This window comes from Coregonus clupeaformis, unplaced genomic scaffold (genome assembly GCF_020615455.1).
Source record: "Coregonus clupeaformis isolate EN_2021a unplaced genomic scaffold, ASM2061545v1 scaf1606, whole genome shotgun sequence".
In the NCBI taxonomy this organism is placed as follows: Eukaryota; Metazoa; Chordata; class Actinopteri; order Salmoniformes; family Salmonidae; genus Coregonus; species Coregonus clupeaformis.
Window position 1 is genome coordinate 39440 of NW_025535060.1, and position 16126 is coordinate 55565.

The following is a 16126-nucleotide window of genomic DNA, read 5'->3' on the forward strand; positions in this document are numbered from 1 at the left end:
CGAGCCGACTAGGTGAAAAATCTGTCGATGTGCCCTTGAGCAAGGCACTTAACCCTAATTGCTCCTGTAAGTCGCTCTGGATAAGAGCGTCTGCTAAATGACCAAAAATAAAATAAATAAAATAATAAAAGAAGCTGATTGATATAAATTAGTATGAAATGTGCTGCCTATTCATGTGATAGTGATCACTGGAATCATGATTAAATCAGTTATTGGGTTATTTTCTAATCAAAACAAGCTTTATTTGAACTCAGAGGCAAGAAGACATGTACAACATAATCTCAAAATAGTTCATTTAGCACACAGCACTACTGATATTATTCACTATTATATTGTAACATTCAGATCTAAAACACTAATGTTTCCTTCACTAGCACCATGTGGGGATTCTCTAGAACCCTACAATGGCTTCTCCGGTCTCTAGACACTATATTGACGGCTGAATCACTGGTGTCGTCGTTGTGCAGGTGCTCACCTCTCCATCTTCCCAGCGTGCCTTGCTCAGGGTCAGGGTGCTACTGCGGCTGAAGTGGCCGCCCTTCTCTTCTTCCGTGGTGGTCAGGACCCTATCCTTGACCTCCGCCCCGTCCACCTCCCAGCTCACCATCTCCCCCTGGAGGGAGTAGACACTCAGCAGGCAGGTCAGTTTGGCCGAGCCCCTGGAGAGTTACTCAGAGGACAGGAGGGAGCAGAGACACTGTGTGCCTGACAGAGGGAAGAGCTGGAGAAGAGGAGAGATGATAGAGGAGGGTCAGCTACTACTACTATTGTATAATGGAATATATTAGGAGAGGAGAGGAGAGGAGAGGAGAGGAGAGGAGAGGAGAGGAGAGGAGAGGAGAGGAGAGGAGAGGAGAGGAGAGGAGAGGAGAGGAGAGGAGAGGAGAGGAGAGGAGAGGATACACACAGGATAAACAACTAGCTACAGTACTGAGAACAACCGACAACAACAAAACACTTCATCTATAAAGATAAAGGCAAAAATAAACTCTGAAAACATTTCTAGACAAAACAATTCATCAGATAAATGTATGTTACATTCATGCTCTACAGTTTAGCACACCAAGAGCAACAAAACACTAGGAGGGGGTTTCCTGGACACAGATGAAGCATTGTCCTAGACTAAAAGCTCTTTCAATGAAGATTATCCAATTGAGTTTGCTTTTCAGTCCAGGACTAAGCTTAATTTGTCTGGCAAACTGCCCCTAAGTCTACAAAGACATGCAGTAAACAGATACACTACTTTACCTCATCAGGTATATGCTTAAACATTACAAAGCACAACTGATCATGACCTGGGGTTGTATATCCACAGCCTATTAAGGCTGAACGCATGTCATGTATGGTAAAATCAGCATCCAAAGAAGAGTCAACAGTATCCCTTTCTTATACACATTAACATAAGCATTTCAAATCTCACACCTACGTTGCTTTTATACTTCATCCAAAGTAACCCCACTATGTACACTAGCAAATGTCTTCCCCAACAAGTCAGCTTTTTCTTTATCATTTTTTGACCCACAACCAAAACTGGAATTCGAGTGGACTTGCTTCTTCCGGTCATCTTCAACATAGACCATACATCCCCCAGCTCAGTACCCCTGCCTATTGTAGAGCAGAACTGCCTCCATGCATTTCTCTTGACAGACTTAATGACCCTACATACTAAAGCTCTCTCTTCCTTTGGAAATCAATTAGATTCTCAGGAGTCATAGAACCTACGCAACACTCTGTAAGCCCTATTTCTTTCTCTAATAGCCGCAGTGCACTCTTCAGTCCACCATGGAAACACCTTCCTTTTTCTCACCCACTTCACTCTCTGGTACATACACATTTGTAGCACTCAAAATCAGTGATGTCACAGAGAAAGCACATACATCAACCAGCCTCTCTAAAGACAACTGTCCAACATTTAAGTAATGATCACCAAATTTTCCCAGTCTGCATGATGAAAGCACCATCATCTGAACGGTACCCTATCTGGAGTAGTAACATCAAAGTTCATGGTACACGAAATTGGGAAATTACCACTTCCAACAGTAGAATCATCCATTCCATTCACACATAGATGCAATAGAGTTAGAAGCCAGCGAGGTCCAGGCAGGATGTAACCCCTCTAACAACATAAACTCTTGTACCACATCCATCGTTAAGACATATGCACTTGTTTCCATCATATCTTCCACAATAGTACCATCAGCATCAGTATGTGTGCTTCCCCATAAACTATTATGTGCATTAAAGTTGCCGCACCATATCTCTCTAGAGCCCATTTCTCCTGATATTTCATCAAACATCGCTACAGACAGTTGTAAAAATTATGCAACTTAATATTACTACCTGTAATGTATATTTCCACCATCACACATTCATATTCAGATGGGACAGGTATATTACGATATACAAGACCTTCTCTTATGAACATAGTACAAATACCACCCTGTCCAGTTGATCTATCGGATCTGATTGAACAATAACCAGGAATAATCAAATCAAGATGTGGTCTAAGCCACATCAGGTTTAATCTCTAAATCAATAATATATTTCTTAAACGCCTGACCGTTAGTACAACACCTCGTTTCTGGCACGCCCTGCTATCTTCCAGCACCTTCCCAGTAATTGATTCCAGCTGAGGCTCATTTACCAATCAAGGCCATGATTGGCTGGACAATCAGCTCTCAAACTTTTTAAAGGTCAGCTGCTCATACATCGAGATGGTGGAAGAAGAAGTGTCGTTTGAAGCTGAAAACGTGTTGAGTACAGTTAGTGAGAAATATTAGTGGACAATAGTGAAGTCCAAGAATGGAACAGAAAGGGCTACAATTGTTGTGGAAAATGAGTCTGATGAATCGTTCCTTGTTGGAGTACGTTTTTTGGATAAAGATGTTTATTTGGGAAACCCTTTTGAAGTCACGAGAATGGTGAAGAAGGCGTTGGGAAACGTGGATGCAGTCAAAGTAACCAGGAGTGGTATGGTGTTGATATCATAGTAACCAGGAGTGGTATGGTGTTGATATCATAGTAACCAGGAGTGGTATGGTGTTGATATCATAGTAACCAGGAGTGGTATGGTGTTGATATGGTGTGTATCTAAAGAGCAAAAGGAATGTGCATTGTGGCTCGCGAAAATATCGACGCATGAAGTGAACAGCTTTGGTTTTCGGAGCAGGAAACCGGTAAATGGTGTTATTTCTGGCGTCCCGTTGGACATTGATAATCAATATCTTAGGCTAAAAATTCCAGGAGTAGTTAATGCATGTCGCTTGACCCGTATGGAGAATGGGAAAAAGGAGCAAAGTTTATCTGTATTATTGATGTTTGATGAGTATTTACCACCCTATGTAAAGTTGGGATATAAGATACGCTGTAAGAGCATTTGTGCAAAACCCGAAGCAATGCAAAAAGTGTAAAACGTTTGGCCATGTGTCAAGTGTTTGCAGATGGAAGGAATATGTTATTGAAGAGTCTGTGAATGTAAAATGTTTCAACTGTGGCGGGGATCATATTTCCAAATACCCTGAGTGTTCTGTTAGGGTGAAAGAGGTTGAGGTGTCAAGGATCAGGGCTGTACAGCAAATCTCCTATGTGGAGGCGGTGAAGAGCGTTGAAGTTCTGAAGAAGATATGGTGGTGGATGCACCACAACCAGTTGCAAATGTTATACTTCAATCAAGTAATCTGGATACACTTATTGTGAAAAAGGTGTATTTTGTAGCATTTATAGCCACAGTTATTAATTGTACTGCACAAGTGTCTAAGAAGCTGGACATCATTATATCTGCAGCTGAGAAGACTTAACAGCAGAAGCACTGCAAGGACTACTGTCGCCAGGAAATGTCCCGCCATCACAGGATCCTTTTAAACCTGTGTAGGGACTTGATTAAAACACATTTCATTTTGATTTAGTTGAATTAACATTTCGTTAGTGATAGTTTGCATGGATTTAAAAATATATATTTATTTATTTATTTTTTACCCCACATTTTTTTCCTTTTTGGATCCTTATTATCCATCTGTACAGTAGGTGGCGGAATACACATTATTGTTGCGAACACCATTATACCAAAGAAGAAGATCTCTTCAACTACAGTTTCTCTGTGGGACCATGAAAGTCTGTTTGCGTAGAGAGAACACGTTGCATTGCCAGCACATGCTTCAGAGGTCTGGGAGTGTTAATATCCCTGTGAGTTTAACACTTCATGACTGAGAGCTGTCCTTCATGACAACAGAACCCACAAAAACATGACTTTTATCACCATCCTCATCTGGACACTTGCCCTCTGCTTTGAGGAAAAAGATTTTGAGCTCAGACATTACACACATCTCCGTAACCATAGAATTAGGAATTAGAATGTGATGTCAGTAACTGTCAATGCCTATATTTAGTAATACCCATATTTTATGTCATCTATTAAATGGTGGTTTATTCATTGTAAGAAAGTCCCCCTCCCTGAATCCACTATAGAGGTTACAGTAAAACCAGTCCACTCCCTCACATCTGGCCCAGTCCAGGGTATTACAGGCAGTGAAACTGTTCAACTACTAGACTGGTATCTGTGGGAGTGAAACTGAGATTTCCATAGACAGGGCTGGGTGGTTCTGCTTGTCGCAGAATAGAGCAGCACTGTCACCAGATGTTCACTCTGTCCCCAGGGTGTTGGAGGTAGAGAAGACTGTCACTACACTATATAACAGCGTTTTCCTAACTCGGTCCTCGGGACCCCAAGAGGTGCACGTTTTGGTTTTTGCTCTAGCACTACACACCTGATTCAAATAATCAACTAATCATCAAGTTATGATAATTTGAATCAGCTGTGTAGTGTTAGGACAAAAAACTAAATGTGCACCCCTTGAGGACCGAGTATGGGAAACGCTGCTAAATCTTGAAGTAGTGCCACTTGTAATATTAGTATTTGTATAATTTTTTTTTTAGCTTCAAATCAAAGCCTATAACACACGTGAGAGTCCAAGATATCGGTTGACTGTGTCGTGTATTGAGATTATGACGTTGTTAAATGTTTTTAAGTGGAACTGAAAGAATGTTGATTTTAGTATCAAGAGGGAATGTTTTAGTGTAACGTCACATACAACAGACAGGAAGTGTGTTGTAGACAGGGGATTGGACAGTAGAGGGAGCCACCCACATCTTGGGGAGTTTATATATACTGGGGGAAAAACGAAGAAGAGTCAGGAGCATTCAGATTATTTTGGACGGTGCTCCTCCAGACACCGCGGGTCTGTAATTTATGCTGTAACCTCGTGATTTTAAGAAAAGCCTCTAACATGGTGCAGCCTAAGCGGACTCCTTGATTGACAGCAATAATTGCCACCATTCACCCGATACGACAAATGGCGCCCAACGTGGGGCTGGTCTGCACCTCTCCTCTGTTTCATTCGTAGCCGCCAGGCTAACTCAAGCTAACTCAAGCTCTGAAGTCATGACCAGACAAGGGTGAGTGTTCCTCACAATTTAGTTTGGATGCTATGTGATTGTACACTGGAGGGGTGTACCATACGACCGAAATGTGCCTCATGTGGCGTTATTGCTGTCGACTAGGAGGCTGCCTAAAATGTTATTCTATTGGAAACGGCAGATAATTGGAATTTTAGAGCATAAAACGGTAGGAATTAAGTATTGAAGGTGTACAATTAAAACAGATATGCGCATTCATTAGGGCACTGTACCGCTTAAAGACCCCAGGGGGGCCATTTTAGATAATGGGCCGACAAATCCGTTTGTACGATAGAATGTGCAATTCGGTGTGTTTTTTAAAGGAAAACTCGGATTAATGAGATGTATCTGATTGTGATTATTACTCGACTTTCGTCCGACGGGGGGTTTGCATGGGTGTGATTTCTCGGTGAATGGTCATTAATCCACGGTAGCACAAACGGTAGGAAAATATGTTAAAAGGAATAAGGGCAGTGCAGGATGTTTATTTGTGTGTGGTAGGCCGCAGTTAGCTAAATGCTAATGCTAATGCTAATGCTAAATGCTGGGTTGTGTTGCAGGCTACATTGTACACAAAGGCTAAGGCTAAATGCTAAATGCTAAGGCTAAATGCTAATTGTGTTGCGTGCTACATGCTAACGGATATCCTTAGAGGCCTCATTGCGATGGGATAAGCCTCTTAAACTTGTCTCTGTGTGTGTAATTCAGGTTATATGTTTTGTGAGCGCTGTTAAATGTTGTTTGACTATGAGGGGAAAACGGATGTAAAGCGGGACTGTTAACTGTCTGTTTGGGGAGGGAGTAGAAAATCGCCCGTCCACGGTGAAATTGTATTTCTGAATGAATTTGCGCATGCGCTTGATTTTACGGTGCTAAAACTACGACACGAGGGTATGCTAAAACTACAACAAAGGGGATTGTGGGTAAAGTGTCATATTTCTGTTGGGGGCTGCAGGAAGACAGAGAAACACACAGACAAAGAGATATTTGGACACGAGTCTTCTAGTTGTAAAGCGGCGGTTGGTTAAAGATGAAACTTGTTTTGTGACCTATTGAATTGATAAATGAGAGAGATATGTTGACGGATAATAAATAAATTGAATTAGAAGACGATTAAAATTAAATAAAATGTTTTTGAGCGATCTATTTAGTCCTGAGTTAAATGACGGATTAAAATAAAATACGTAATGAATTAAATTAAGTTTTAAAGCGAATGTGAGTGGGGGAATATTGAATATGGTTGAAGTAACTCAGTATTGCATTAACTACTAAAATCTTTTCCTGTGTCTCTGTTCTTTTGTCATATGAGAGGAACAATAAGCGAGAGGAGAGAGGAGATACAGGAAGTGCTGACGTGACATCACGTGACGCGACAGAGGATCAAGTCAGAAAGGTTTTGGTACTGATTATGGTTACAAAATCTTCCCCTAACAGGATATGTGATGTTATGACAATTTCACATAGGCTTGGCAAATACTGATTTGAATAAAATTGCATTTTGGAGGCTATGTGCATCACTGGGGTTGATTGGAGTTGTGTTGGGAATCAAGGACTGACATTATTCTATAAATTTAAGATAATTAGGTGCTTATAGAGCAAGGGGTTATGGGAAGTGTAGTGTTGTAGGGTTACAGGCTTTGTTTATGGGTATTGCAGTCTGAAGTTGACTACTTGCATTTGATGGGTTGTGGTAAGATGGCCACCACTAATTGATAAATTGGTGACATAGGATGTAGAAATAAAAAATTGGTTTTAATTATTCATAATTTTTAATTGATTTTTATTTTAATTGGAAATGGTTTTTGAATAAAAAAATTTTTTTAATTTTTTCATATTCATAGTTTTATAGATTTATAAAAATAAAAAATAAAAATCATTTTTTTGGGTTGTTTGGTTTATGTTAATAATTGAAGGGGGGAAGCCATATGCTATATAGTCTAAAATAACAATTCAAAATAAAGGAATATAAAAGGGTTGTTACAATGGGGAAAAACGACATCAAGGCTATGAAAGTCATTACACCGATTGATATAGTACAAAATAGTAACCCTTTAACTAAAGTATTGCTAGGTTATCCGGCAAATGAAACAAATGTTGCCCTTCATTCTCAAACAAAAACTGATAAAAGATTCCAGCGATAAGATAAACAAAGCTATAGAGATAAGGCTAAGGGAAGTAGAGCTTAGGGATGTTTATCCTCAGCTTCCAGGGATCATCCAGTAGGGTGAATGTTGCATCAGAGATGAAGATGAATAATAGATAGAGGACAAGCAGAAACGACAATGAAGATGAATCCAGAACTCCAGAAGGAAGAAAAACCGAGATGTCTGGAAAATAAGAGAAGAATGAGGTTCGGAAAGATGAGGATGAAGATACAGAGGAAGAAAAACTGCTGAGAAAATAATCCCAAGAATTGGAGGAGGAGAAGAATACATTGAGGCCAAGATGCTGAAGAAAAGTAAGAAGATGATGGAAGATGATATTTCGAGGACAGTGCTTAGAATATAAGCTTTTGAAGAATCCTGATATGTCAACAGCAAGAAAGAACAGGATCAAGAAACTCTCAGAAAACTCAATCATACAACTGGTGGAGAAGGAGAAAAGAAGCTTTGGTTAGGAAGAATCAGAGTGAACCAAATCAACAATCACTGTTACAGTTTCAACTGAACAATATCAAATGCAATTGTACCAGCCAAGGGGGGTACCAGGTGTTCCATATCCACAGACGGTTTCTGGACAGACACAGAATTGGAGAGGAAGAGGACGAGAAGGCTTAGAAGGAGGAGGAAGATTTCAGCTACACTTCCAGCAACTTTCAGAAGACTGTTATAATTATGGACAGGTTGGTCACTTTACCTGTTAATGCAACAAGTCAGGAGGAAACAACAGAGAACATTTTTAAGGAAGATACAGGGGTCAGTCAAGATCACCTGTTCTCCAGGTGAACCCTAAGGATTCTAGAGCCTAGAAGATACGAAGGGGGGTGTCAGCTGATAGCATCGATTAGAGAAGAAGAGAAAATATCCAACAATTGAAGTAAAAACAGGACTATGAGAAGTGATAGTGAATAGTGGAAAAACCTTATCTGTGTTCAGCCTAAAGAGGTTAAACATCTCACTATGTAAAATTAACTAATTAGGATAGGGATTTGAGGTAGTAAAACAGCTACTCTTAAGGAACCAATTGAGCTCTGCTATAGAACTCAAAGAGAAATCAAAATAGACATACTAATATTAGTACCTATTGCATTGTTGGGAAGAGATGCATTGTTTAAATTGAATTGTACAATAGGATGTACACTAAACGGCTGTCTGGTAGAAGATTTAAAAAAAAAAGTAGGGTTTTTGGGAATCATATTGGCTTAAAAAGATAATATCATAGGAAGGATGATAATCTATTAGACTGCCTATTAGACAATCTGTCTGAAAAATAAAGTTAAAAGGGGTGACTGTTATTCTGGGTTACATTCTTACACCAAGAGATTTCAGGCTAGGCTAAAAGGTGTTTAGTCGTTTGCCAAGTCTGTGTGTAAAGTCAGAAGCATGTGGGGACTTCCCCAATCACATATCCTAAAAATTGGTGGTAAAGGGATTTTGTGAATAAATCAGTGGGAAAAGGTTTTTAAAGGTTAGGATAAAAGATTAGATTAAAATAAGTTAGGAGAACTAGGTTGAAGGAACTCTAAGACAGTAAGCTAAGTTTCAAAGTTAGTAGTAAGAGAGAGAGAACAGTGGGGAAGGACATTTTAGAGTTTAGTGGGAAGATATGGTAGGAGTTTAGATCTGTTAGGAGCAGATGCATTGAGAAAGTATGTGTTGCTGAATGATAAGAGAAGATTGAGGGTGATTGAGTATCTATAGTTACAGTTCCCAGCAGGGAGATCAAGGTAATTGTAGGTGTATCAAAAGTTTGAAAGTTAGGGTTTAGAGTAGGAAGAGAGAGAGTGAATGTAAGTTACATTTACGTCATTTGACACTAGTGGTGATAGATGGAAGTACAAGCAAAGACTTCAAATCTTTGGAAAATGGATGAAGTAACTAAGGACATTAACACTTCAGTCTATTAAAACAACAGTGAGAAGCAATTTAACTCTTTCAACATTGATAGTTATTAAAGCCATAAATATATCGCATTTGGATTATAAGGGAACCAATAGCTCCAGCACCAATTTTAGGGGAAAAATACTTATTAGGGTTAGGATGGGGACGTTCCTCCCACATGGAGAGAGATAATTATGGAGAAGAAGTATACTTATCTAGTGCAAGCATTAGAATTTGTTCCGTTAAGAATTATTGGTTAAAAGGCTATGTAATTCATAAAGTAACGCTTATAATGGAAGAGTTGAGGTCTGTTGTAGCCTCCACAGTCATTGAGGGAGTTCAGGAGGAGTAGATTACAGTAGCCACTCCAACAGTAGATAATACACAGAGGATAACGGGAACTTTCGCACTAGAAGTAATTAAGGTTGATACATCAACTAAATCAACTACTTTAATGGTAACTTTGGAAGGGATTAATGATACGATGGCAATAGCAAATGTAGGAAGTATGACACCGACAACAACTTTTCTGAAATTAAAGGGGGTAGCAAGAAGGACTCGGGTTTATGTTACGGATGGAGAGTGCTGTCAATGATAGTACGAATAGGGTTAAAATAGGAGAACAGATAGTAGTAGAGAGAATATAGATTCATCATGGAGGTACAGGATGAGGTCTTTGATTTTAATGACAGACAAGGAGAGGTATCTGATTAGTACCAGCTCGTTAGGGGAAGAGAGAAACTAAATGGAGTGGTTTGATTCTTCTGTTGTGAAAATTAGAGATAGATGGGCAGGTTCCAGCAGCTCATTCTGTAATATCAGTGAGGAATCTTGAGGGTCCATGTCTGTTGAGAATTCCAGCACCAAACATGTTAGAGACGGTCGCTCGACCTCTATCAAGTATGTGTCAATCTTAGGCTTTGTCATGACTGTTGTATCAGCAACAACAATCAGTAACAGATAAAATAATGTCATTGTCAAAACATTTGTTTAAGCCTAGGGTTAGGTGGTATTGGGTTAAGTGAATTAACTTGGGTGCATTTGTTAGATGGAAAGTAAAATCAGGTAACAGCAAACCCTGAAGCATTTGAGGTGTAACCATTGAGGGCTAAAAGTTGTTTTTGTTCTAATAAAACATATGAGGTAAAGGGTATGTTTATGGGAATATCAGATTGTGATGTTATATGATAACTTTGGGTATGCATGACCTTAAGGGTAGTAATGAGAAATATGTTACTTTTTATGTACCAGGTAGTAAGAAGAGCAGGACTTTGATGGTAAAAGATTAGCTTTTGCCTGACAATGTGACTATGGGGAATTTTAGAGATATTTGGAGGGTTTGTGGTGATAAAGCATATATATTCTTACATTATGGATGGACAGGATGTTGTTACATGTCAACGTTGAAGCTTCCATATGAGGTTTTACCATTAAAAGAGGGGTAGCACCGGACACAGAAATCTGAAGCTAGGTTTGAAATTGGATGAGAAGAGACATGGAGACATGTCATAGTTTTCAAGCCTATCATTGAAGGATAAATCTAACGGAGAAGGGGGGACTTTTTCCATGGTATGGTGTAACATTTGGGAAGATCATATGGATAATATTAGGTATACTTTGAGTCCAGATAGTTCAGATATTATCACTAGGGATATATATGCATTGAAGAATATAAGGGATGCATTTGGTAGATCTGAAGGAGCAGAAGTCAGCGAAGACTTGGTTGCAAGATCAGGTAGGCCAGTAGGGGCAGTGATGGTTCAGATTTTAGTTGCAGCTTTGATAGCACTGTGTGTGAGGTTTGTAATTTGTTACTGACCTTTGAGAAAGCTATGATATTGAGATAGGTTGGAGAGTGATGCCTGGAGACAACACTCAGATGCCGTTGTTGACTGTTCCTGATCTGGATGAAGATGGACAAGTGGAACTGAATGGATCAATATAATTTTTTATGAGTTGATGATTTTTCAATTATTATTATTTTTTTTAAATATTAGTGTGATTTTTAGTATGATTTTATGAATCAAGGGGGGGGAAGAGGATAATGTGATTCATACATCATTTATATATAATTTTTATATTCTTAGTTGATATCATTTATATATCATTTTTATATTCTTAGTTGATATTGATGTTTAATTTGAAAGTGTTGTTTTGCAAAAGATACTGTTTGGTTTTTCCTTTTCTTCCAGAAGCATTTGGGGAACATATGGAGATTGAAATACTCAAACAAGGACAATGTGAAAGGACAATATGACTGGAGGAGATGAAACAAGGAGGGTGTGGAAAGAGGAGAGGAGACTACGGGGAGATGAAGTGTAGTGGACTACATTCCAGTGTCTGCAATGAAATATAGACATATTTGATGTGTAATACATAATTGTGTCATATTCTTAGGTATTACGTTTTGTAGAGTGATGTTTGATGTTATTGAATACATGTGAGGATCTTAGATGTTTTTGTTTATTTCGGTGATGTTTAGGGACAGGGAGTCTAGGCAGGGAGAGTTTCGCTATAGGGTCCAATGGGTTGACCAGCCTTAGAGTGGATATTTTTTGGATAGGATTTTGTTTGCAGGGGCTTACATGTGTATTTAATTGCATCATAGTTTCAAATGCATTTGCATGGTTTATGAGTTTATCTGGAGTACCGAAGGTGGTTGCCTGGGGCAGAGGGACCGTGAGAGAATTTTACTGTCTTGATTGATGGATGGATTTGGAACAAAGGTTGCCGGACAGTTTTTCGCTCTTACACTCCATAGAGATTTGTTCATATTTCATAGTAATGTATTCACACTTCATAAACAGTTATTTCATAGAAAGGTATTTACACTGTAGAGAAGAATGTTTTTGGTTTAATGTTAAAGATACTCAATAAGATAAATTGTTACTTGTCATAATCCTATTCTGTTTGTTTTCGAGACTGTTCGTCTCGAAGGGGGGATATGTCGTGTATTGAGATTATGACGTTGTTAAATGTTTTTAAGTGGAACTGAAAGAATGTTGATTTTAGTATCAAGAGGGAATCTTTTAGTGTAACGTCACATACAACAGACAGGAAGTGTGTTGTAGACAGGGGATTGGACAGTAGAGGGAGCCACCCACATCTTGGGGAGTTTATATATACTGGGGGAAAAACGAAGAAGAGTCAGGAGCATTCAGATTATTTTGGACGGTGCTCCTCCAGACACCGCGGGTCTGTAACTTATGCTGTAACCTCGTGATTTTAATAAAAGCCTCTAACACGGTGCAGCCTAAGCGGACTCCTTGATTGACAGCAATAATTGCCACCATTCACCCGATACGACAACTGTTTGATAGTTCTTCTTTTATTACTGTGAAGTCTGTCAAGTCAAACAGGTCTGACACAGACTCAGTATCCTGATGAATGAAGACAGTCAACTACTACCATGGCAGAACCTCTTCTATTATATCATAGTATATTGTGATAGTATTAAATACTGGTCCATTATGATGTTAGAGTGAGTTTTAGACTTGACAGTTTTTAAAGACACCATTAATCAGCCTTACTGAATAAATATTTTTCCAGAATATTACAAATATACAGTATCTATGATACTGTTTAATAATAGAAACAACAAAAATATGCATTTCAAAAAGTAATATTTATTTTAAACCATTATCACACAATCGAAGCATCAAAGGAAACATGATAGTGAATAAAAGCAGATCACATCAAATCTAAAACTAACAAAATCTCAATCTACAGAATGGATTGACACATGAACTCAAGCCAAGCCCCCTATTAGTCTACACCAGGGTGATCACTAAATCAGAGAACAACTGATTTTAGAACAAAGCTAGTCAAAGCAGAGGAACCAGCATCCTCTCTCCACAGGGCTGTGTGACTGAGGGGTCCTACCCAGAACAGTCAGCCCTCCTCAGGGTCTTTGTGACTGGAGTCTGGGATTTCTGCTGGGCTTCACAGGTCACCTCTCCTGCCTTGGTCCACTCCTGGGCAGTGAGAGTCAGTGTGCTGCTCCAGCTGTACAGGCCGTCCTTCTCCTGGACCCCGGGACTGGCCTCCTGCTTCTTGCTGGTCCCGTCCACTTTCCAGCTCATGGTCCAGTCTGAGGGGAAGCCCTTGTTGGCCAGACACATCAGCGTGGCTGTTGACTTACTGGACAGCTCCTCACTAGAGGGTTGCTGGACGGGTTTGGGAACTGTTACCTGGAAGAAACACAACACATCAACTATATCAAAACAAAGTACTTTGGAATTGACTTCTAAAACGTTATATGAAAATATATTAGATTGCCAAAAGACATGAAGAAAACACAAACATTAGTTTAATAGGAAAGCAGATTACAAGTATAAAGTATACAAGCAGAAAGCATACAAGTATGACGTGTTTAACTTTAGCATTACTTTGTCATACATATATTTTTTTAGGATCGTTTCTCATCACAATTTGCAGAATCCAAGAGGTTGGATACAAATAACTGAGACCCTTTCTGGCTATCATGAACACAATGCACTGATGACTACAATAACAAATGTTATAGTTATCATACCAGAATAAGAGTTATATAGTCTGCAATCATACAAATAAAACATACAAAAAAATGCCCGCAATTTAACATTTTGATTAAATAAACTGTTAAAGAAGGCTCTTTCAAAATCAATATATAACAATATTTTTGGAAAGTTAAGTATCTCAAATCTAAATGTTTTAATAGAGATTAAAGAGTTTAAGAAAAAAATGGAATCAGACAAACATCAAGAAACTTACTTCCAACATCAAGTCTGGTGCCACTACGAAAAGTGTACCACAGTGATATAACCCCTATAACTGCTGGTACAAAAACCTCCTGACCATTGGGCAAGCTGAATACTTATTTTTTTTTAGACTGTGGTATAAATCATGAGCACATATGAATACTGGCCAAATATAATGTTACATTCTTCATTTGAAATAGTTTTTTGATTAAATGAAAAACATTATAGTTTTATTATAAAATAGAAAGGTATAAAACAAACCCAAATATTTTAGAGAAATGTTCAGTAACTGATTTGAGAAACTTTCATAAGAGTCCAAGCATGAGTGAAGTGACAGTTAGGGCTGTATTCAATCTGTATCGCTGAAGCCTTTACATTTCAATTGGGCTTTAGCGCTGAACTTCAGCAATACGGATTGAATAGAGCCCTTCATCTGAAATAAAAGTTGTATTGTTGAAGTGTTACAGATTGCCGGATAGAAATGTCAAGATAATTTTTGATTGAGCTGACATATTACATTTACTTCACTTAGCAGATGCTCTTATCCAGAGGGACTTACAGGAGCAATAAGGGCCTTACTAAAGGGCACATCGACAGATTTTTCACCTTGTCGGCTCAGGGATTCGAACTAGCGACCTCTTAACCGCTAGGCTACCTGCCACCCCATATGCAGCGTTTACTGTGAATGCAGTCTCCGCTAACACAGGAACATTGCCTTTAAATTCCAATCACGCTGTAACGCTGAACTTCAGCAATACGGATTGAATAGACCCCTTCATCTTGATCCTTGTCATTTGCTTTCAAGTTGAAGTTGCTGTTGAATTCTAAAGCATATTATGTTAAAGAAAACTGATCTTAAATGGAATCTGATCTTGACAATGTGTTATTCTTTTCTCAGTATCCCGAGGGCAGATCACTGTGACTCAGATCCTGCAGTGAAAGCTGTCCTTTCAGGTCACATACTGCAGTTACTCTCCACTGCTGTAAAACCAGCAGTAATCCATTAAAGGCTCTGTGCAGGCAAAATTCAGTTTTTCTTGTGTTTTATATAATATTGTACAACAGCTGATGAAACTAACACTGTAAAAGTATGAAAAAAATGGATCAGTGTTATTTCATGAATGTTCCTAGTTGAAAATATGATGTACTGTACATAGGACCTTCTAATTAGCACGTTTGCATTTGAGGGAGGTTCGGCTTTCCATGGTGACATTACCATGTAGCAAATTAGTTAATAGACCAATAACAAAGAGAGTTCCAAATCTCTCTGCCAATAACAGCTAGTTTTCCATTTTCCCCTCCCCCACTCAGACAACTCTCAGACAGTCTTAGCTGCAGGTGCTGTGGAGGAGGACTAGACCAGTGATAGTGTTAGGGACTAGACCAGTGATAGTGTTGAGGACTAGACCAGTGATAGTACTGAGGACTAGACCAGTGATAGTGTTCAGGACTAGACCAGTGATAGTACTGAGGACTAGACCAGTGATAGTGTTCAGGACTAGACCAGTGATAGTGTTGAGGACTAGACCAGTGATAGTGTTGAGGACTAGACCAGTGATAGTGTTGAGGACTAGATCAGTGATAGTACTGAGGACTAGACCAGTGATAGTACTGAGGACTAGACCAGTGATAGTACTGAAGACTAGACCAGTGATAGTGTTAGGGACTAGACCAGTGATAGTGTTGAGGACTAGATCAGTGATAGTACTGAGGACTAGACCAGTGATTGTGTTGAGGACTAGACCAGTGATAGTGTTCAGGACTAGACCAGTGATAGTACAGAGGATTAGACCAGTGATAGTGTTGAGGACTAGACCAGTGATAGTGTTCAGGACTAGACCAGTTATAGTGTTCAGGACTAGACCAGGGATAGTGTTCAAGACTAGACCAGGGATA

At 39.1% G+C, this 16126-nt stretch overlaps 1 gene segment (V, D, J or C); it reads right to left on the reverse strand.

Moving 5' to 3' along the window:
• Nucleotides 1-13332: 13332 nt before the first annotated feature.
• Nucleotides 13333-13629, reverse strand: LOC121579034. The segment is given in 1 exon segment: nt 13333-13629. A coding segment is annotated over 1 exon segment (243 nt).
• Nucleotides 13630-16126: the final 2497 nt, after the last annotated feature.